The sequence below is a fragment of the Bombina bombina genome, chromosome 1 (assembly GCF_027579735.1).
Source record: "Bombina bombina isolate aBomBom1 chromosome 1, aBomBom1.pri, whole genome shotgun sequence".
Classification (NCBI taxonomy): Eukaryota; Metazoa; Chordata; class Amphibia; order Anura; family Bombinatoridae; genus Bombina; species Bombina bombina.
The window spans coordinates 141777323-141801565 of NC_069499.1; the positions used below are offsets into that span (position 1 = coordinate 141777323).

Here is a 24243-nt window from a genome sequence, read left to right on the forward strand (position 1 = left end):
CTAAATGGTGTCTGCCATCTTAGGTACTGGCAGCTGTCGGCCAGTACCCAGTTTAGGTATAATTATTTTATTTAGGTGTTTTTTTTCTGTAGTGTAGCACTATTTCCTGTCATTCAATAAAAAATATAATGGGAACAAAGCAAATTTAATAACCAAAACTTTTTTGAAGTTGTTTGTAGGGTTGCCACCTCAGCCATGTTTTCCTGGACACTTATGAGTTACACATGCTGCAGGGTGTGCAGAGAGGAACATGCATTGTGTTTCTGGACAGCACTATTCATATTCCTCCCTGCACACCTTGCAGCATGTGTAACTCATAAGTGTCCTGTGTTTAAAGGGATGGGTGGTAACCCTAGTTGTATGCTCTGTCTGAATCACAAAATACATTTTTGGGGGTTTCATATCCCTTTAATGTGTAATGCATTTATTATCATTTGCCTTAATTCATAGGAACCAGTCGATTGGCTAGGAGATTATAACGAACCACTGTCCGGCTTCTCCTGGAGAGGTGGGTCTGAACGGGAAACTACAGGAATTCAGATATGGAGTGAAATCTTCCTGGTGGATAAACCTGATGGGGACAAGGTACAGTATTTCATTCTCATTCATATATTCCATAGGATTACTTTAACCATAACCTACTCATCAAGGCTGTAATCAGGTTTAATGAATTGTGTAAGATGAACGGACATGTATATTCCTGGCACACTGAGTTAGACTGAAGGAACATTCTTGTAATCCAGTGATGTGTATTGTTGCTACAATGTTGTTGAATACATTTTCCATTTACTATAAGAAATAGTTGAAATGCCTTCTGCATCTTTACAATCCTCCTCTGTGTTGACCATTATGGGTGTAATGATATGGATGAAAATAAAAATAGAGCGCATAAGCAGTGAGCCTGTGACCTCATTCATGGTGTTACATATGTCATAAATGTATATTTAGTGATTTTTGCTACAGAGCTGTGCTTTCTGTATATGGCTCTAATGTGCAGTGTGCATAGAAAGCTACTGAGGATGCAGTGATGAAATATGCAAACATGTAGACGTGCCCAAAAGGTAATACTCAGTGTGAGGCTAGAGTGTGTGTATTTTTAGTATTAATGAGGATTGAATACATCTGGTTCTTGAAAGTGCCAGGCTTCCTTAGTAAAAATAATTATATATATATTTAATCAAGATTTACAAACTTCTGATTACAGTTAAATACATGAACAAATTTAAAAATCATTATTTATTTAAAACATAGTGTCACTTTTAGTTGTAGATGTAATTAAAGGGACATGGAACCCACATTTTTTTTCTCTTGTAAGATGTATCGAGTCCACGGATTCATCCATACTTGTGGGATATTCTCCTTCCTAACAGGAAGTGGCAAAGAGAGCACCCACAGCAGAGCTGTCTATATAGCTCCTCCCTTAGCTCCACCCCCCCAGTCATTCTCTTTGCCTGCTAACTGCTAGGAAGGGTAAAGTGAGTGTGGTGACAAAAATGTTAGTTTTTATTTTCTCAAGCAAAAGTTTGTTATTTTAAATGGTACCGGTGTGTACTATTCACTCTCTGGCAGAAAAGGGATGAATATTTCTGCAAGGAGGATGATGATCTTAGCACTTTGTAACTAAGATCCACTGCTGTTCCCACAGAGGCTGAGGAGTACAGGAAAACTTCAGTTGGGGGAACGGTTTGCATGCTAAGCTGCATTGAGGTATGTTCAGTCAATTTTTTTCTAGACAGACTGTGATAATTCTAGGAAAGGCTGACAATATCCCCATGAGGGAAGGGTAAGCTGTATTCAGACACTTAATAGAGAATCCCAGCTTGCATAAAGGGCTCATTTGTTACTTGTGGCACTTATGGGAAAAACGTTTTTTTTTATTGAAAACAACGTTTTTTGAGGGACTTTAAGGGGTCATTGTGGCTGATTTAAGGGTTATTAACCCACATGGCTAGTTTAGAAACACTTTGGTGTGTTTCTTTTAGGCCCCATTAACATTGAGTGAGGTGGGAGGGGCCTATTTTCGCTCCTCAGTTGCGCAGTTTCTTTTACTCTGAAGACATCCAACTGCTTCTCCAGAGGGTCCTGCTGTGTTTGAGGACCTAAAAGAAGTTTTCTCTTGTTAAGTGTATCCAGTCCACGGATCATCCATTACTTATGGGATATTAACTCCTCCCCAACAGGAAGTGCAAGAGGATTCACCCAGCAGAGCTGCTATATAGCTCCTCCCCTAACTGCCATTACCAGTCATTCTCTTGCACCCAACGAATAGATAGGATGTGTGAGAGGACTGTGGTGATTATACTTAGTTTCATACCTTCAATCAAAAGTTTGTTATTTTATAATAGCACCGGAGTGTGTTATTCCTTCTCTGGTAGAATTTGAAGAAGAATCTACCTGAGTTTTTCTATGATTTTAGCCGGAGTAGTTAAGATCATATTGCTGTTTCTCGGCCATCTGAGGAGAGGTAAACTTCAGATCAGGGGACAGCGGGCAGATTAATCTGCAAAGAGGTATGTAGCAGCTTATTATTTTCTGACAATGGAATTGATGAGAAAATTCTGCCATACCGATATAATGTAAACTCAGCCTTAAATGCAGTAGCAGCAACTGGTATCAGGCTGTCATGTATGTATATTTTACACTTCAGTATTCTGGGGAATGGCACTTCACTGGAATTATACTGTATGCATAAAACTTTAGCCTAATTTGCAGGGACTAGCAACAGGCTTTTTAATAACACTCAATTTATTAATGTTAAACGTTTTTTGCTGGCATGTAAAATCGTTTAATTTTCTGAGGTACTGGGTGAAAAAATGTTTTGGGCACTATTTTTTTCCACTTGGCAGTCGTTTTATTTAATTTATGACAGTTTACTGATCTCTCTCACTGTTATGTGTGAGGGGGAGGGACCTTTTTTGGTGCTTTTACTACGCATCAAAAAATTCAGTCAGAAGTTTATTGTCTTCCCTGCATGATCCGGTTCATCTCTACAGAACTCAGGGGTCTTCAAAACTTGTTTTGAGGGAGGTAATCACTCACAGCAGAGCTGTGAGATTGTAGTTGACTGTGATAAAAAAAAAAAAAAAAAAAAAAGTTTATTTCTGTATTTTTTTTTTTTTTTTTTCTGCTATCAGGGTTAGTTATCCTTTGCTAATGGGAGCAATCCTTTGCTAAAATTGTGTTTTTTACAAAGATTTGATGCTATAACTTTTCAGTTTATTAATTTTCAACTGTCATAACTTTTTCTGTGCTTCTTATAGGCACAGTACGTTTTCATATTATAGTAAATTACTTGAAAAGTATTTCCAAGTTGCTAGTTTATTTGCTAGTGTGTTAAACATGTCTGATTCAGAGGAAGATATCTGTGCTATATGTGCTAAAGCCAAAGTGGAGCCCAATAGAAATTTATGTACTAACTGTATTGATGCTACTTTAAATAAAAGTCAATCTGTACAAATTGAACACATTTCACCAAACAACGAGGGGAGAGTTATGCCGACTAACTCGCCTCACGTGTCAGTACCTGCATCTCCCGCTCGGGAGGTGCGTGATATTGTAGCGCCGAGTACATCTGGGCGGCCATTACAAATCACATTACAGGATATGGCTACTGTTATGACTGAAGTTTTGGCTAAATTACCAGAACTAAGAGGTAAGCGTGATCACTCTGGGGTGAGAACAGAGTGCGCTGATAATATTAGGGCCATGTCAGACACTGCGTCACAATTTGCAGAACATGAGGACGGAGAGCTTCATTCTGCGGGTGACGGTTCTGATCCAAACAAACTGGATTCAGATATTTCAAATTTTAAATTTAAGCTGGAAAACCTCCGTGTATTACTAGGGGAGGTGTTAGCGGCTCTGAATGATTGTAACACAGTTGCAATACCAGAGAAAATGTGTAGGTTGGATAAATATTTTGCGGTACCGGCGAGTACTGACGTTTTTCCTATACCTAAGAGACTTACTGAAATTGTTACTAAGGAGTGGGATAGACCCGGTGTGCCGTTCTCACCCCCTCCGATATTTAGAAAGATGTTTCCAATAGACGCCACCACACGGGACTTATGGCAAACGGTCCCTAAGGTGGAGGGAGCAGTTTCTACTTTAGCTAAGCGTACCACTATCCCGGTGGAGGATAGCTGTGCCTTTTCAGATCCAATGGATAAAAAGTTAGAGGGTTACCTTAAGAAAATGTTTGTTCAACAAGGTTTTATATTGCAACCTCTTGCATGCATTGCGCCTGTCACGGCTGCAGCAGCATTTTGGTTTGAGTCTCTGGAAGAGACACTTGAATCAGCTCCATTAGATGAGATTACACACAAGCTTAAAGCCCTTAAGTTAGCTAACTCATTTATTTCAGATGCCGTAGTACATTTAACTAAACTTACGGCTAAGAATTCCGGATTCGCCATTCAGGCACGCAGAGCACTGTGGCTAAAATCCTGGTCAGCTGACGTTACTTCTAAATCTAAATTGCTTAATATACCTTTCAAAGGGCAGACCTTATTCGGGCCCGGGTTGAAAGAAATTATCGCTGACATTACAGGAGGTAAAGGCCATGCCCTGCCTCAAGACAGAGCCAAACCTAAGGCTAGACAGTCTAATTTTCGTTCCTTTCGTAATTTCAAAGCAGGAGCAGCATCAACTTCCTCTGCACCAAAACAGGAAGGAGCTGTTGCTCGCTACAGACAAGGCTGGAGACCTAACCAGTCCTGGAACAAGGGCAAGCAGGCCAGGAAACCTGCTGCTGCCCCTAAGACAGCATGAATCGAGGGCCCCCGATCCGGGAACGGATCTAGTGGGGGGCAGACTTTCTCTCTTCGCCCAGGCTTGGGCAAGAGATGTCCAGGATCCCTGGGCGTTAGAGATCATATCTCAGGGATACCTTCTAGACTTCAAATTCTCTCCCCCAAGAGGGAGATTTCATCTGTCAAGGTTGTCAACAAACCAAATAAAGAAAGAGGCGTTTCTACGCTGCGTACAAGATCTTTTATTAATGGGAGTGATCCATCCGGTTCCGCGGTCGGAACAAGGACAAGGGTTTTACTCAAATCTGTTTGTGGTTCCCAAAAAAGAGGGAACTTTCAGGCCAATCTTGGATTTAAAGATCCTAAACAAATTCCTAAGAGTTCCATCGTTCAAAATGGAAACTATTCGGACAATTTTACCCATGATCCAAAAGGGTCAGTACATGACCACAGTGGATTTAAAGGATGCTTACCTTCACATACCGATTCACAAAGATCATTACCGGTATCTAAGGTTTGCCTTTCTAGACAGGCATTACCAGTTTGTAGCTCTTCCATTCGGATTGGCTACGGCTCCGAGAATCTTCACAAAGGTTCTGTGTGCTCTTCTGGCGGTACTAAGACCGCGAGGAATTGCGGTAGCTCCGTACCTAGACGACATTCTGATACAAGCTTCAAGCTTTCAAACTGCCAAGTCTCATACAGAGTTAGTACTGGCATTTCTAAGGTCGCATGGATGGAAGGTGAACGAAAAGAAGAGTTCTCTCTTTCCACTCACAAGAGTTCCCTTCTTGGGGACTCTTATAGATTCTGTAGAAATGAAGATTTACCTGACAGAAGACAGGTTAACAAAGCTTCAAAATGCATGCCGTGTCCTTCATTCCATTCAACACCCGTCAGTAGCTCAATGCATGGAGGTGATCGGCTTAATGGTAGCAGCAATGGACATAGTACCCTTTGCACGTCTACATCTCAGACCGCTGCAATTGTGCATGCTAAGTCAGTGGAATGGGGATTAATCAGACTTGTCCCCTACTCTGAATCTGGATCAAGAGACCAGAAATTCTCTTCTATGGTGGCTTTCTCGGCCACATCTGTCCAGGGGGATGCCATTCAGCAGGCCGGACTGGACAATTGTAACAACAGACGCCAGCCTACTAGGTTGGGGCACTGTCTGGAATTCTCTGAAGGCTCAGGGACAATGGAATCAGGAGGAGAGTCTCCTACCAATAAACATTCTGGAATTGAGAGCAGTTCTCAATGCCCTTCTGGCTTGGCCCCAGTTAACAACTCGGGGGTTCATCAGGTTTCAGTCGGACAACATCACGACTGTAGCTTACATCAACCATCAGGGAGGGACAAGAAGCTCCCTAGCAATGATGGAAGTATCAAAGATAATTCGCTGGGCAGAGTCTCACTCTTGCCACCTGTCAGCAATCCACATCCCGGGAGTGGAGAACTGGGAGGCGGATTTCTTAAGTCGTCAGACTTTTCATCCGGAGGAGTGGGAACTTCATCCGGAGGTCTTTGCCCAAATACTTCGACGTTGGGGCAAACCAGAGATAGATCTCATGGCGTCTCGACAGAACGCCAAGCTTCCTCGTTACGGGTCCAGATCCAGGGATCCGGGAGCGGTTCTGATAGATGCTTTGACAGCACCTTGGACCTTCGGGATGGCTTATGTGTTTCCACCCTTCCCGATGCTTCCTCGATTGATTGCCAGAATCAAACAGGAGAGAGCATCAGTGATTCTAATAACGCCTGCATGGCCACGCAGGACTTGGTATGCAGATCTAGTGGACATGTCATCCTGTCCACCTTGGTCGCTACCTCTGAAACAGGACCTTCTGATCCAGGGTCCCTTCAAACATCAAAATCTAATTTCTCTGAAGCTGACTGCTTGGAAATTGAACGCTTGATTTTATCAAAACGTGGTTTTTCTGAGTCAGTTATTGATACCTTAATACAGGCTAGGAAGCCTGTTACCAGAAAGATTTACCATAAGATATGGCGCAAATACTTATATTGGTGCGAATCCAAGAGTTACTCATGGAGTAAGGTTAGGATTCCGAGGATATTGTCTTTTCTACAAGAAGGTTTAGAAAAGGGTTTATCCGCTAGTTCCTTAAAGGGACAGATTTCAGCTCTGTCCATTCTTTTACACAAACGTCTGTCAGAAGTTCCGGACGTTCAAGCTTTTTGTCATGCTTTAGCTAGGATCAAGCCTGTGTTTAAAACTGTTGCTCCACCATGGAGTTTGAACTTAGTTCTTAATGTTTTACAGGGGGTTCTGTTTGAACCCCTTCATTCCATTGATATCAAGTTGTTATCTTGGAAAGTTCTGTTTTTAATGGCGATTTCCTCGGCTCGAAGAGTCTCTGAGTTATCTGCCTTACATTGTGATTCTCCTTATCTGATTTTTCATTCAGACAAGGTAGTTCTGCGTACTAAACCTGGGTTCCTACCTAAGGTGGTCACTAACAGGAATATCAATCAAGAGATTGTGGTTACATCTTTGTGTCCTAATCCTTCTTCGAAAAAGGAACGTCTGCTACACAATCTAGATGTAGTCCGTGCCCTGAAATTTTATCTACAGGCAACTAAGGATTTTCGACAAACGTCTTCCCTGTTTGTCGTTTATTCTGGTCAGAGGAGAGGTCAAAAAGCTTCGGCTACCTCTCTCTCCTTTTGGCTTCGTAGCATAATACGGTTAGCCTATGAGACTGCTGGACAGCAGCCTCCTGAAAGAATTACAGCACATTCTACTAGAGCTGTGGCTTCCACTTGGGCCTTTAAGAATGAGGCTTCTGTTGAACAGATTTGCAAGGCTGCAACTTGGTCTTCTCTTCATACTTTTTCCAAATTTTCCAAATTTGACACTTTTGCTTCTTCGGAGGCTGTTTTTGGGAGAAAGGTTCTTCAGGCAGTGGTTCCTTCCGTATAAAGAGCCTGCCTGTCCCTCCCGTCATCCGTGTACTTTAGCTTTGGTATTGGTATCCCATAAGTAATGGATGATCCGTGGACTGGATACACTTAACAAGAGAAAACATAATTTATGCTTACCTGATAAATTTATTTCTCTTGTAGTGTATCCAGTCCACGGCCCGCCCTGTCACTTTAAGGCAGGTAATTTTTCCATTAAACTACAGTCACCACTGTACCCTATGGTTTTCCTTTCTCTGCATGTTTTCGGTCAAATGACTGGTAATGGCAGTTAGGGGAGGAGCTATATAGCAGCTCCGCTGGGTGAATCCTCTTGCACTTCCTGTTGGGGAGGAGTTAATATCCCATAAGTAATGGATGATCCGTGGACTGGATACACTACAAGAGAAATAAATTTATCAGGTAAGCATAAATTATGTTTTTTCCCCAAAAATCTATCCTAAAGCAGGACAGAGCTTCAGTGATTCTGATAGCACCTGCGTGGCCATGCAGGACTTGGTATGCAGACCTAGTGGACATGTCATCTGTTCCACCGTGGACTCTGCCAATCCAAGGTCCATTCAAGCATCCAAATCTAATTTCTCTGCGTCTGACTGCTTGGAGATTGAACGCCTGATTTTATCAAAGCGTGGTTTCTCTGAGTCGGTCATTGATACCCTGATTCAAGCTAGAAAGCCTGTCACCAGGCAAATATCTTTATTGGTGTGAATCCAAGGGTTACTCATGGAGTAAGATTAGGATTCCTAGAATATTGTCTTTTCTCCAAGAAGGATTGGAGAAGGGATTATCAGATAGCTCCTTAAAAGGACAGATTTCTGCTTTGTCTATTCTTTTACACAAGCGTCTGGCAGATGTCCCAGACGTTCAAGCGTTTAGTCAGGCTTTAGTCAGAATCAAGCCTGTATTCACACCTGTTGCTCCCCCATGGAGCCTAAACTTAGTTCTTAAAGTTCTTCTAGGGGTTCCGTTTGAACCTATGCATTCTATAGATATTAAGCTTCTATCTTGGAAAGTTCTGTTTTTAGTAGCTATCTCTTCGGCTCGAAGGGTTTCTGAGTTATCTGCTTTACAGTGTGACTCACCTTATCTTGTTTTCCATGCAGATAAGGTGGTTTTGCGTACCAAACCTGGATTCCTTCCTAAGGTTGTTTTTAATAGGAATATCAATCAGGAAATTGTTGTTCCTTCGCTGTGTCCTAATCCTTCTTCAAAAAAGGAACGTCTGTTGCACAATCTTGATGTGGTTCGTGCTTTAAAGTTCTACTTCCAAGCAACCAAAGATTTTCGTCTAACATCTTCATTGTTTGTTGTTTATTCTGGTAAGCGGAGAGACCAAAAAGCTACGGCTACCTCTCTTTCTTTTTGGCTGAAAAGCATAATCCGTTTGGCTTATGAGACTGCTGGCCTGCAGCCTCCTGAAAGGATTACTGCTCATTCTACTAAAGCAGTGGCTTCCACATGGGCTTTTAAAAATAAGGCTTCTGTTGCACAGATTTGTAAGGCGACGACTTGCTCTTCGCTTCATAATTTTTCCAAATTTTACAAATTCGATACTTTTGCTTCTTCGGAGGCTATTTTTGGGAGAAAGGTTCTACAAGCAGTGGTGCCTTCCATTTAAGGTACCTGTCTTGTCCCTCCCTTCATCCGTGTCCTAAAGCTTTGTTATTGGAATCCCACAAGTATGGATGAATCCGTGGACTCGATACATCTTACAAGAGAAAACAAAATTTATGCTTACCTGATAAAATTCTTTCTCTTGTGATGTATCGAGTCCACGGCCCGCCCTGTCTGTTTAAGACAGGTAGTATATTTTTATTTAAAAACTTCAGTCACCTCTGCACCCTATAGTTTCTCCTTTTTCTTCCTAGCTTTCGGTCGAATGACTGGGGGGTGAAGCTAAGGGAGGAGCTATATAGACAGCTCTGCTGTGGGTGCTCTCTTTGCCACTTCCTGTTAGGAAGGAGAATATCCCACAAGTATGGATGAATCCGTGGACTCGATACATCACAAGAGAAAGAAATTTATCAGGTAAGCATAAATTCTGTTTTTTCATTATTCAGATAGAGCATGGGATTTTAATTATCTTTCCAATTTGCTTCTGTTATCAAATTTGATTCATTCTCTTTGCACCATTTGTTGAAAGAGCAGGTAAGCACTCTTGGAGCTAGCTGAATACATCTGCTGAACCAATGACAAGAGGCATTTGTGTGCAGCCACCAATCACCAGCTAGCTCCCAGTAATGCATTGCTACTCCATTGCTTACAAAGGTATGCTTTTCAACTAAGGATACCAACAGAATGAAGCAAATTAGATAATAGAAGTAAATTAAAAAGTTGTTTAAAATCACATGTTCTGCCTAAATCATAAAAGAAAAATGTTGGATTTTGTGTCCCTTTAAGGTATTTTACATATTTCTAGTACTTATTGACTCAAAATATACTTGTAGAAATACCCATAGTAATAATTTATCACTGAAAAATAGTTTTTCACTGGAAAAGTACCCAGCTAACCAAAGACATGAACCCTAATCAATGCAGTTCTTGATCACAATCTATTGGGAGCTGCATTTTCAGCTGTTTTCTTCCATAAGGCAATGAGAGTCCACAACTTAATTCCTTACTGTTGGGAAATACAACACCTGGCCACCAGGAGGAGGCAAAGACACCCCAACCAAATGCTTAAATATTCCTCCCACTTCCCCTATCCCCCAGTCATTCTTGGCCTTTCGTCACTATAGGAGGTGGCAGAGAAGTGTCAGAAGATTTGGATAGTCCTGTAATGGGTATGTTCCCTTCAAGAAAGGAGCGGAGTTTTAAGTAATCATGTCAACCTCTCAGTGAGAGTATTGATGAAAGTTATGGAGTCTGGAGATGCAGGGAAAGTTTTTCTGCGAACCCATCCTGACTGTCGCCTAACAGCTCCTGAGTGTTGACGAGTTTCACTGCTTGCTATTACACACTCAAGTCCAGGGGGCCCATTTATCAAAGGGCTTGCGGACCTGATCCGACACTGCGGATCAGGTCCGCAAGACCTCGCTAAATGCGGAGAGCAATACGCTCTCCACATTTAACATTGCACCAGCAGCTCACAAGAGCTGCTGGTGCAACGCCGCCCCCTGCTGACTCGCGGCCAATCGGCCGCCAGCAGGGAGCTGTCAATCAACCCGATCGTATTCGATCGGGTTGATTTCCGGCGGTTCCTGTCCGCCTGCTCAGAGCAGGCGGACAGGGTTATGAAGCAGCGGTCTTTAGACCGCTGCTTCATAACTTGTGTTTCTGGCGAGTCTGAAGACTCGCCAGAAACACGGCCCTTCAAGCTCCATACGGAGCTTGATAAATGGGCCTGTTTGTCAGAGAGTATCTGCAAGACTGTCACACTTGAGAGGCTGTATCTGTTCCACAGCATGGATCCTGGGGGTAAGACCGTTTTTTTATATTTTCACTTTTGCTATACAGGGTCACAGTGTAGCTCCTTTATTCCTCAATAGGATCAAGAGTTAATATCTCCTTCAGGGAGATTATTTGAACATCTAGGAGTTATTTATAACTGCTTTAATGTGAGAGTTTATTTGGGCTCATAGACTGTGTGCTTTTGACTTGGAACAAACAGGTTTCACTTTCGTTTTTGAGTGTTGCGCAGCACATAATAGCTTAGCGCCTTTTTCATAGCAGGAGAAGTCCTGTTCTACGCACTACGTGACCGGTGCGGTCTTTTCATTTTCCTACGATCCTGCTGCGGACATCACTCCTAAGGAGAACGTTTTCACTGTTAGCTGTCTGGGCCTAGGAGGTGGTGAGTGCCCCAGCCATCGGGATTATAAAGGTGCCGTTTTTTGAATAAAAGCTTTTTTTGTCTGTCCTTCTGTGGATATATCTTAGCTATGGAGGACTCTGATACTACATTAGAAGGTTCCGCTCCTTCTGTACTGATTAATTATTCCTGTTTCTATTGTGAGGAGGCCATGGTTTGCCTGCCTGCTCAATTTTGTTCCATTTGCTTAAGCACTGTTCCAAAGTCTAAGAGGGGAGAAAAGCCTCCTAATACTCATAGAGTTATTAGCCCCTCTGAGCCGTCTACCTCTCAGGAATCTGTGTCCCGAGAGATTACTACCCTTTCTACGTTACCCGCTCCACATGCAGTTCCCCACGGCTCAACTAATCCTCCATCTGGAGGGGGCTTTTTTCCTGCGGACTTTACCACGCAGTTACAATCAGCAGTGTCTGCTACAGGGAGGTAAGGCACTCAGGGCCGCAAACACAAGAGAAAGGTTAAACATAGTTCTCCTGACCTAGAGTCATCTAAATATTTGTTGGATTTAGCAACTATGTCCCAGCTATCCCAGTATGAGTTAACCTCTGTAGCTTCAGAGGGTGAACTTTCTGAGTCAGAGTCTTCAGTTTCTAAACCTCCTTCAGCGGAGGAATCCTCCTTTAGATTTAAAATTGAGCCTCTGCATTTTTTTTAATTAAAGTAGGTTCTGTCTACGCTAGAGGTTCCAGAGGCTAAACTCCCTGAGTAACCTAAGATCACTAAATTAGACAGGGTTTATGAAGACAGGAAGGTCCCTCTGACTTTTCCTGTGCCTGTTAAGATGGTGAACATTAATAGTAATAGGAAAGAATAGCGTACTACTATCCCTCTGGAGGATAGTTCTTCTTTTAAATAGCCTATGGACAAGAAAATGGAAACTTTTCTGAGGAAGATGTTTCAACATACAGGGATTTTATTTAAATCGGCTGTAGCTGCGGTTGCTGGAGCAGCTACCTACTGGTGCGACACTCTGTCAGAGCTCATTGAGGTGGAGACTTCCCTCGAGGATATTCAGGAGAGAATTAAAGCTCTGAGAATTGCTAACTCCTTCATCTGTGACGCGAATATGCAGATTATTCGTCTAAATGCAAAGGCTTCTGGCTTTGCAGTTCTAGCCCGCCGGGCTCTCTGGTTGAATTCTTGGTCTGCGGATATGACTTCTAAATCCAGATTCCTTTCTCTTCCTTTCAAGGGGAAGATTTTATTCGGTCCAGGGCTAGACTCCATGATTTCTACGGTTAGTAAGGGAAAGGTGCCTTCCTTCCGCAGGATAAGAAGAATAGGCCTAAGGGACGGCAATTGTCTAATTTTCATTCCTTTCCTTCTGACAAATCACAACGACAGCAATCCGCATCCAAATCCGAGCAGCCCAAGAGTACTTGGAAGCCGGCTCATTCCTGGAATAAGTCCAAACAGACTAAGAAGACCACCGAGAAGAAATCTGCATGAAGGGGTGGCCCCTGATCCGGGATTGTATCGAGTAGGGGGCAGACTGTCTCTTTTTTCAGACGCTTGGTTCAAGGATGTACAGGATCATTGGGTCCTGGAGGTTGTATGTCAGGGATACCGGATAAGATTCAAATCTCATCCGCCCAGGGGCAGATTCCTACTCTCCAGACTGTCTACAAGACCAGAATAGAGGACTGCCTCTCTAGGAGAAATTGTCCCGGTAAGCTAACTACTGCATGTCTTGCCCTCCAGCCCTCCTTGAGACCCTCAGTGGCCCATTGTATAGAGGTGATCGGACTCATGGTGTCCTGTATGGACATCATTCTGTTTACCAGATTCCATCTCAGACCCTTACAACTATGCATGCTGAGACAATGGAACGGCGTCCATTCAGATCTGTCCCAACAGATTGTGCTGGACAACCTGTTGAGAGTCCAGATTATCTGTTCCAAGGCACGTTCTTTTTGAGACCGTCCTAGGAGATTGTGACTACGGACGCAAGCCTTTCTGGCTGGGGAGCCGTTTGGTGTGCCAAGAAGTCACAAGGGCTGTAGACTCAGGAGGAGTCCTCCCTTCCGATCAATATATTGGAACTCCGGGCAATCTTCAATGCCTTGAAGGCTTGGCCCCTTCTGGGTTCGTCCCAGTTTATCAGATTCCAAACAGACAATATAACCTCGGTTGCCTACATCAACCATCAGGGGGGAACGAGAAGTCACTTGGCGATGAGAGAAGTATACTTGAGTGGGCGGAGACTCACACATGTACGCTGTCAACGATCCACATTCCGGGTGTGGACAACTGGGAAGCGGACTTCCTCAGCAGGCAATCCTTTCACCCAGGGGAATAGTCTCTCCACCCCAAGGTGTGTTTGCAGAGATATGCAGCGAGTGGGGGACGCCGGAGATAGATCTAATGGCATCCTGCCTCAATACCAAGCTACCCAGGTACGGGTCGAGGGATCCTCAGGTGGAACTGATAGATGCCCTATCAGTACCATGGAGGTCCAGACTCATATCTTTTTCCTCCATTACCACTTCTGCCTTGTGTGGTGGCTCGCATCAAGCAGGAGCGAGCATCAGTGATTCTGATTGCTCCATCGTGGCTGCGATGGACGTGGTTTGTGGATCTGGTGGGGATGTCCTCATCTCCTCAGTGGAGGTTACCTTGTTGCAGAGATCTGCTAATACAGGGACCCTTCATTCATCAAAATCTAGATTCTCTGAGGCTGACTGCGTGGAGATTCAACGCTTAGTCTTAGCCAAGAGAGGGTTTTCTGAGAGTGTTATCGACACTCTGGTTCAAGCTAGTAAGCCAGTTACTCGTCGTATCTACCATAAAGTGTGGAGGACTTACTTGTACTGGTGTGAAGAGCGGGGCTTTTCCTGGCATAAGGTTAAGGTTGCCAGAATTTTATCTTTTCTCCAGGATGGACTGGAAAAGGGTCTATCTGCTAGTTCCCTGAAGTGACAGATATCTGCCCTGTTGGTTTTACTGCACAAGAGATTGTCTGGCTGAGTTTCTGTATGTGCAGTCTTTTGTTAAGGCTCTGACTAGGATCAGACCTGTGGTTAGATCTGGGGCCTATTTAACAAAGGTCTGTCTGACCTGATCCGACAGTGCGGATCAGGTCCGACAGACCTCGCTGATAGCGGAGAGCAGTACGCTTTCTGTACTCAGCATTGCACCAGCAACGCCGCCCCCTGTAGATTGGCCTCCAGCACGGGGTGTCAATCAACCCCGATCGTACTCGTTTTGGGTTGAATTGTGTTTCTGAAGGCTCGCCGGAAACTCAGGGCTTTAAGCTTTGTACGAAGCTCGATAGATATGCCCCTAAATTGTTATCTTGGAAGCTTCTTTTTTTGTTTGCTATTGCCTCTGCGCGCAGAGTTTCTGAGATTATTGCTTTGCAATGTGACCCCCCCGTATCTGGTTTCCATGCTGATAAGGCAGTTTTACATACTGAATTAGGGTTTCTCCCTAAGGTGGTGTTGGATTGTAAAATCAAGAAATTGTTGTTCCTTCCTTGTGTCCTAATCCTTTTTCAGCGAAGGAACGTTTGCTTCACAATCTAAATGTGGTTTCTGCCTTGAAGTTCTATCTTCAGGCTACTAAGGAATTCAGACAATCTTCCTCTTTGTTTGTCATTTATACAGGGAAGCATAAGGCACAGAAGGCTACTACGACTTCCCTCTCTTTCTGGTTGAGGAGTGTTATCCACTTAGCTTATGAGACAGCGGGGAGACAGCCTCCTGAGAGGATAATGGCTCATTCCACTAGAGCAATGGCTTCCTCCTAGGCTTTTAAGAACGAAGCCTCTATGGATCAGATTTGTAAGGCGGCTACCTGGACCTCCTTACACACTTTTTTTCTAAATTTGATAAGTTTGAGGTGTTTGCTTTGGCTGAAGCAGCTTTCAGGAGAAAAGTTTTGCAGGCTATGGTGCCCTCAGAATAGTGTCCGCCTCTTTTCGTTCCCTCCCGTTATTCCTTCAATGTCCTCTGCAGCTTGGGTATAGTTTTCCCAACAGTATGGAATGAAGTTGTGGACTCTGCCTGCCTTATGGAAGGAAAACATAATTTATGCTTACCAGATAAATTCCTTTCCTTCCTGGCAGGAAGAGTCCATGACCCTGCCCGTAATTTATTTTTTGTTGGGCGGCTCCCTTTTTATATTATTTCTTCTGGCACCTTTATACTGTGATGTTTCTCCTATTTTTCCTTTTTCCCTCGGCAGAATGACTGGGGGATAGGGGAAGAGGGAGGGATATTTAAGCTTTGGCTGGGGTGTCTTTGGCTCCTCCTGGTGGCCAGGTGTTGTATTTCCCAACAGTAAGGAATGAAGTCGTTGACTCTCCCTGCCAGGAAGGAAAGGAATTTATCTGGTAAGCATAAATGTTTTTTTGGGTCAAAAAGGCTACTTTTAAATTTGGTATGATCACAGCAGTGGGATTTTGGCCGATTCTCGCACTTGCAAATTAGTTTTTGGTTAATAAAAAAAGCCCTATTTAGCCTATGGAACTGAAAACCTCTCAGCGATAACAATACTTTTTCTGATCACTTTTCAATTACTTTTTGAATTCGACACCTCTAGGCACTTGATAAGGCTTTTTTGACACACTTTTTCACGGCTATTGCCAAGCAGTCTTTAAGCTTGCACCTATGTTAAACACAATGAAATGGCCACTTGAGACATTGCAGAGGTTTTTTAAAGGAATACTGAACCCAATTTCTCCAACATAGGTGTGTCCGGTCCACGGCGTCATCCTTACTTGTGGGATATTCTCTTCCCCAACAGGAAATGGCAAAGAGCCCAGCAAAGCTGGTCACATGATCCCTCCTAGGCTCCGCCTACCCCAGTCATTCTCTTTGCCGTTGTACAGGCAACATCTCCACGGAGATGGCTTAGAGTTTTTTTAGTGTTTAACTGTAGTTTTTATTATTCAATCAAGAGTTTGTTATTTTAAAATAGTGCTGGTATGTACTATTTACTCAGAAACAGAAAAGAGATGAAGATTTCTGTTTGTATGAGGAAAATGATTTTAGCACCGTATCTAAAATCCATGGCTGTTCCACACAGGACTGTTGAGAGCAATTAACTTCAGTTGGGGGAACAGTGTGCAGTCTCTTGCTGCTTGAGGTATGACACATTCTAACAAGACGATGTAATGCTGGAAGCTGTCATTTTTCCCTATGGGATCCGGTAAGCCATGTTTATTACGATGGTAAATAAGGGCTTCACAAGGGCTTATTAAGATTGTAGACTTTTCTGGGCTAAATCGATTCAGTTTTAAAACATATTTAGCTTTGAGGAATCATTTTATCTGGGTTTATTGATATTATAATATCGGCAGGCACTGTATTAGACACCTTATTTCTCTGGGGCTTTCCCAAAGCATAAGCAGAGTCTCATTTTCGCGCCGGTGTGGCGCACTTGTTTTTGAGAGGCATGGCATGCAGTCGCATGTGAGAGGAGCTCTGATACTTAGAAAAGACTTTCTGAAGGCGTCATTTGGTATCGTATTCCCCTTTGGGCTTGGTTGGGTCTCAGCAAAGCAGATACCAGGGACTGTAAAGGGGTTAAAGTGTTAAAACGGCTCCGGTTCCGTTATTTTAAGGGTTAAAGCTTCCAAATTTGGTGTGCAATACTTTTAAGGCTTTAAGACACTGTGGTGAAAATTTGGTGAATTTTGTACAATTCCTTCATGTTTTTTCGCAATTGCAGTAATAAAGTGTGTTCAGTTTAAAATTTAAAGTGACAGTAACGGTTTTATTTTAAAACGTTTTTTGTACTTTATTATCAAGTTTATGCCTGTTTAACATGTCTGAACTACCAGATAGACTGTGTTCTGAATGTGGGGAAGCCAGAATTCCTGTTCATTTAAATAAATGTGATTTATGTGATAATGACAATGATGCCCAAGATGATTCCTCAAGTGAGGGGAGTAAGCATGGTACTGCATCATTCCCTCCTTCGTCTACACGAGTCTTGCCCACTCAGGAGGCCCCTAGTACATCTAGCGCGCCAATAATGCTTACTATGCAACAATTAACGGCTGTAATGGATAATTCTGTCAAAAACATTTTAGCCAAAATAAACCCTTGTCAGCGTAAGCGTGGCTGCTCTGTTTTAGTTACTGAAGAGCATGACGACGCTGATATTAATATCTCTGAAGGGCCCCTAACCCAATCTGAGGGGGCCAGGGAGGTTTTGTCTGAGGGAGAAATTACTGATTCAGGGAACATTTCTCAACAGGCTGAACCTGATGTAATTGCATTTAAATTTAAGTTGGAACATCTCCGCATTCTGCTGAAGGAGGTATTATCCACTCTGGATGATTGTGAAAAGTTGGTCATCCCAGAGAAACTATGTAAAATGGACAAGTTCCTAGAGGTGCCGGAGCTCCCAGAAGCTTTTCCTATACCCAAGCGGGTGGCGGACATTGTTAATAAAGAATGGGAAAGGCCCGGTATTCCTTTCGTCCCTCCCCCCATATTTAAAAAATTGTTTCCTATGGTCGACCCCAGAAAGGACTTATGGCAGACAGTCCCCAAGGTCGAGGGAGCGGTTTCTACTTTAAACAAACGCACCACTATACCCATAGAGGATAGTTGTGCTTTTAAAGATCCTATGGATAAAAAATTAGAAGGTTTGCTTAAAAAGATGTTTGTTCAGCAGGGTTACCTTCTACAACCAATTTCATGCATTGTCCCTGTCACTACAGCCGCATGTTTCTGGTTTGATGAACTGATAAAGGCGCTCGATAGTGATTCTCCTCCTTATGAGGAGATTATGGACAGAATCAATGCTCTCAAATTGGCTAATTCTTTCACCCTAGACGCCACTTTGCAATTGGCTAGGTTAGCGGCTAAGAATTCTGGGTTTGCTATTGTGGCGCGCAGAGCGCTTTGGTTGAAATCTTGGTCGGCTGACGCGTCTTCCAAGAACAAGCTACTAAACATTCCTTTCAAGGGGAAAACGCTGTTTGGCCCTGACTTGAAAGAGATTATCTCGGATATCACTGGGGGTAAGGGCCACGCCCTTCCTCAGGATCGGCCTTTCAAGGCGAAAAATAGACCCAATTTTCGTCCCTTTCGTAAAAACGGACCAGCCCAAAGTGCTACGTCCTCTAAGCAAGAGGGTAATACTTCTCAAGCCAAGCCAGCTTGGAGACCAATGCAAGGCTGGAACAAGGGAAAGCAGGCCAAGAAGCCTGCCACTGCTACCAAGACAGCATGAAATATTGGCCCCCGATCCGGGACCGGATCTGGTGGGGGGCAGACTCTCTCTCTTCGCTCAGGCTTGGGCAAGAGATGTTCTGGATCCTTGGGCGCTAGAAATAGTTTCCCAGGGTTATCTTCTGGAATTCAAGGGACTTCCCCCAAGGGGGAGGTTCCACAGGTCTCAGTTGTCTTCAGACCACATAAAAAGACAGGCGTTCTTACATTGTGTAGAAGACCTGTTAAAAATGGGAGTGATTCATCCTGTTCCACTAAGAGAACAAGGGATGGGGTTCTACTCCAATCTGTTCATAGTTCCCAAAAAAGAGGGAACGTTCAGACCAATCTTAGATCTCAAGATCTTAAACAAGTTTCTCAAGGTTCCATCTTTCAAGATGGAAACCATTCGAACTATTCTTCCTTCCATCCAGGAGGGTCAATTCATGACCACGGTGGATTTAAAGGATGCGTATCTACATATTCCTATCCACAAGGAACATCATCGGTTCCTAAGGTTTGCATTCCTGGACAAACATTACCAGTTCGTGGCGCTTCCTTTCGGATTAGCCACTGCTCCAAGGATTTTCACAAAGGTACTAGGCTCCCTTCTAGCGGTGCTAAGACCAAGGGGCATTGCAGTAGTACCTTACCTGGACGACATTCTGATTCAAGCGTCGTCCCTTCCTCAAGCAAAGGCTCACACGGACATTGTCCTGGCCTTTCTCAGATCTCACGGCTGGAAAGTGAACGTGGAAAAGAGTTCCCTATCCCCGTCAACAAGGGTTCCCTTCTTGGGAACAATTATAGACTCTTTAGAAATGAGGATCTTTCTAACAGAGGCCAGAAAAACAAAACTTCTAGACTCTTGTCGGATACTTCATTCCGTTCCTCTTCCTTCCATTGCTCAGTGCATGGAAGTGATCGGGTTGATGGTAGCGGCGATGGACATAGTTCCTTTTGCGCGCATTCATCTAAGACCATTACAACTGTGCATGCTCAGTCAGTGGAATGGGGACTATACAGACTTGTCTCCGAAGATACAAGTAAATCAGAGGACCAGAGACTCACTCCGTTGGTGGCTGTCCCTGGACAATCTGTCTCAAGGGATGACGTTCCGCAGACCAGAGTGGGTCATTGTCACGACCGACGCCAGTCTGATGGGCTGGGGCGCGGTCTGGGGATCCCTGAAAGCTCAGGGTCTTTGGTCTCGGGAAGAATCTCTTCTACCGATAAATATTCTGGAACTGAGAGCGATATTCAATGCTCTCAAGGCCTGGCCTCGGCTAGCGAGGACCAAGTTCATACGGTTTCAATCAGACAACATGACAACTGTTGCGTACATCAACCATCAGGGGGGAACAAGGAGTTCCCTAGCGATGGAAGAAGTGACCAAAATCATTCTATGGGCGGAGTCTCACTCCTGCCACCTGTCTGCTATCCACATCCCAGGAGTGGAAAATTGGGAAGCGGATTTTCTGAGTCGTCAGACATTGCATCCGGGGGAGTGGGAACTCCATCCGGAAATCTTTGCCCAAGTCACTCACCTGTGGGGCATTCCAGACATGGATCTGATGGCCTCTCGTCAGAACTTCAAAGTTCCTTGCTACGGGGCCAGATCCAGGGATCCCAAGGCGGCTCTAGTAGATGCACTAGTAGCACCTTGGACCTTCAAACTAGCTTATGTGTTCCCGCCATTTCCTCTCATCCCCAGGCTGGTAGCCAGGATCAATCAGGAGAGGGCGTCGGTGATCTTGATAGCTCCTGCGTGGCCACGCAGGACTTGGTATGCAGATCTGGTGAATATGTCATCGGCTCCACCTTGGAAGCTACCTTTGAGACGAGACCTTCTTGTTCAGGGTCCGTTCGAACATCCGAATCTGGTTTCACTCCAGCTGACTGCTTGGAGATTGAACGCTTGATTTTATCGAAGCGAGGATTCTCAGATTCTGTTATCGATACTCTTGTTCAGGCCAGAAAGCCTGTAACTAGAAAGATTTACCACAAAATTTGGAAAAAATATATCTGTTGGTGTGAATCTAAAGGATTCCCTTGGGACAAGGTTAAGATTCCTAGGATTCTATCCTTCCTTCAAGAAGGATTGGAAAAAGGATTATCTGCTAGTTCCCTGAAGGGACAGATTTCTGCCTTGTCGGTATTACTTCACAAAAAGCTGGCAGCTGTGCCAGATGTTCAAGCCTTTGTTCAGGCTCTGGTTAGAATCAAGCCTGTTTACAAACCTTTGACTCCTCCTTGGAGTCTCAATTTAGTTCTTTCAGTTCTTCAGGGGGTTCCGTTTGAACCCTTACATTCCGTTGATATTAAGTTATTATCTTGGAAAGTTTTGTTTTTAGTTGCGATTTCTTCTGCTAGAAGAGTCTCAGAATTATCTGCTCTGCAGTGTTCTCCTCCTTATCTGGTGTTCCATGCAGATAAGGTGGTTTTACGTACTAAACCTGGTTTTCTTCCAAAAGTTGTTTCTAACAAAAACATTAACCAGGAGATTATCGTACCTTCTCTGTGTCCGAAACCAGTTTCAAAGAAGGAACGTTTGTTGCACAATTTGGATGTTGTTCGCGCTCTAAAATTCTATTTAGATGCTACAAAGGATTTTAGACAAACATCTTCCTTGTTTGTTGTTTATTCAGGTAAAAGGAGAGGTCAAAAAGCAACTTCTACCTCTCTCTCTTTTTGGATTAAAAGCATCATCAGATTGGCTTACGAGACTGCCGGACGGCAGCCTCCCGAAAGAATCATAGCTCATTCCACTAGGGCTGTGGCTTCCACATGGGCCTTCAAGAACGAGGCTTCTGTTGATCAGATATGTAGGGCAGCGACTTGGTCTTCACTGCACACTTTTACCAAATTTTACAAGTTTGATACTTTTGCTTCTTCTGAGGCTATTTTTGGGAGAAAGGTTTTGCAAGCCGTGGTGCCTTCCATTTAGGTGACCTGATTTGCTCCCTCCCTTCATCCGTGTCCTAAAGCTTTGGTATTGGTTCCCACAAGTAAGGATGACGCCGTGGACCGGACACACCTATGTTGGAGAAAACAGAATTTATGTTTACCTGATAAATTTCTTTCTCCAACGGTGTGTCCGGTCCACGGCCCGCCCTGGTTTTTTAATCAGGTCTGATAATTTATTTTCTTTAACTACAGTCACCACGGTACCATATGGTTTCTCCTATGCAAATATTCCTCCTTAACGTCGGTCGAATGACTGGGGTAGGCGGAGCCTAGGAGGGATCATGTGACCAGCTTTGCTGGGCTCTTTGCCATTTCCTGTTGGGGAAGAGAATATCCCACAAGTAAGGATGACGCCGTGGACCGGACACACCGTTGGAGAAAGAAATTTATCAGGTAAACATAAATTCTGTTTTTTTTATTTCATGATTCGGATAGAGCATAGAATTTTAAGGAAGCAAATAAGTATGTGTACCAAAGAGCGAGTTCAATAATATGTTTTTCTTTCATATAGGTGGCAAGAGTCCATGAGCTAGTGACGTATGGGATTTACATTCCTACCAGGAGGGGGCAAAGTTTTCCAAACCTCAAATGCCTATAAATACACCTCCCACCTCACTCATACCTTAGTTTAAAAAACTTTGCCTCCTTAGGAGGTGGTGAAGCATGATGTGCTTAATTTCTTCAGTGAAAGGCGATTCTAAGCATATTAAAGCCCAGTTCCTCTCTAAGTGCAGTGTTTGTCTTGAGGGATGTGAAGGGAGTATTGCCTGATGATACCATGTTTTCTCCTATGGGAAAACTTTTCATAAGGCTCTCTATAAATCAGTCGCAGGGATTAATCTGCTGCCTCCCTTTAAAGATCGACAATATACTCTTGTACTATTACCTCTGCTGATATGTTTCAGTACTGGCTTGACTGTCTCCTATATGTGGATGGGTGTCTTAAAGGTAAGTATGAAAATGTATCTTTTTTAACAAAGACACTCTCAGCTATGGATTAGGCACTTTTTAAGTAAAGTTGTTATATATTGTATGTGTGTATATGTATATATATGTATATATATATGTATGTATTTATATATATATATATATATATATATATATATATATATTTATATATATATATGCATTGAGTCAGTTGTTTAGTGCTCCTTATATATTATAGCTGCAAACAGGTTTGTTTGAGTTTGAAACATATCTTTGTATGTTATCTTAGCATGTCTGGGCATGTGTTAAAAAAAAAAAAGTCTTTACATGTCTTGACATGTTTGGGGATAAAACTCCACTGTTTTTTATTTTTTGGTTAGAAAGCTATATGCAGCACTTATATCTCTGCTTATTTCAATGCTTCTTTTTTTATATATTAGCATTGTTTTCCACTCTCTCAAGCCTGATATATATAGAAGCATAGATATAAAATTGCAAACTATTTATAAAAATTTAGTTTTAGTTTTTTTGCAACTATGTCTGAACCTGCCTCAGAAGTTACCATAGAAACTAAGCTGCTTGAACATATCTCTACAAAAGATAAGTGTGTTTGTTAAAGGCTGATCTGATTTCTTTAGCTCAATTATGTGGCTATTGTTTTAATATTTTCTATGAGTATAAATGCTATCACTGTTAATAATTTCCAGTCTAAGGCAAAGGGCATTTCTGCAGCAATGAAAGATTTTATTGCTACACCATAGAGAATGCTATGTCTGCTATTCCACCTTCAAATAAATGTTAAAGGGTTTTACATTATGTTCTTAAATCTAGTGAATTTTGTACTGACCAACAGCATACTGACGTATCTTCTATTGATGGGGGTTCCTCTGATTCGGAGGATCTTACATCAGAGACAGAGATTGACAAATCTTTTTTTTTTAAAATTGAATATATTTGTCCTCTTTTTAAGGAAGTATTATTTACTTTAGGGATTGAGGAGCATAAAACTCCTGATGATAGACCTAGTAATTGTTTAAATTCTCTATTTAAGACTACTGATAAGTATTTCCTATTCCAGACACTATCTCTAATCTCATTGCTAAAGAATGGTCTAAGCCTGGTACTTCTTTTAATCCTTCTAGGTTTTAAAAATTGTATCCTTTACCTATTACTAATTTGGAACTTTGGGAAACAGTCCCTAAAGTTCTTGGGGCTATTTTCACTCTTGCCAAAGGTACTACCATTCCTATAGAAGACAGCACTTCTTTTTAAACCCTTTAGATAGAAAACTTGAATCTTATCTTAGAAGGGCATATTTGCATATTTGCTATATTCTTATGCTATATGTTGTTTCTTCAGAAAATATGGTTGGAGGATCAATTTATCAAAGAGTTTCTTCATTCCTCAGACAAAGGTCACCTTCTTAGGTTTCCAGATAGATTCAGTGTCCATGACTCTTTCTCTAACAGACAAGAGACGAATGAAATTGGTCTTAGCTTGTCTAAACCTTCAGTCTCTATCATTCCCTTCAATGGCTATGTGCATGGAAGTTTTAGGTTTTATGATTGCAGCATCAGACGCAATCCCCTTTGCTCGTTTTCATGAGACCTCTACAGCTTTGCATGTTGCACCAGTGGTGCAGGGATTATACTCAGATATCACAGTTGATATACTTAAA

At 42.8% G+C, this 24243-nt stretch overlaps 1 protein-coding gene across 1 annotated transcript in view; it reads left to right on the forward strand.

Moving 5' to 3' along the window:
- The window catches only part of ATL1 (atlastin GTPase 1), a 343474-nt gene that overhangs the window by 61267 nt on the left and 257964 nt on the right, over window positions 1–24243 (forward strand). Inside the window, exon 3 of the mRNA XM_053697651.1 lies at window positions 451–585. Coding sequence (XP_053553626.1) covers window positions 451–585 — 135 coding nt within the window. The remainder of the gene's footprint in view (window positions 1–450; window positions 586–24243) is intronic.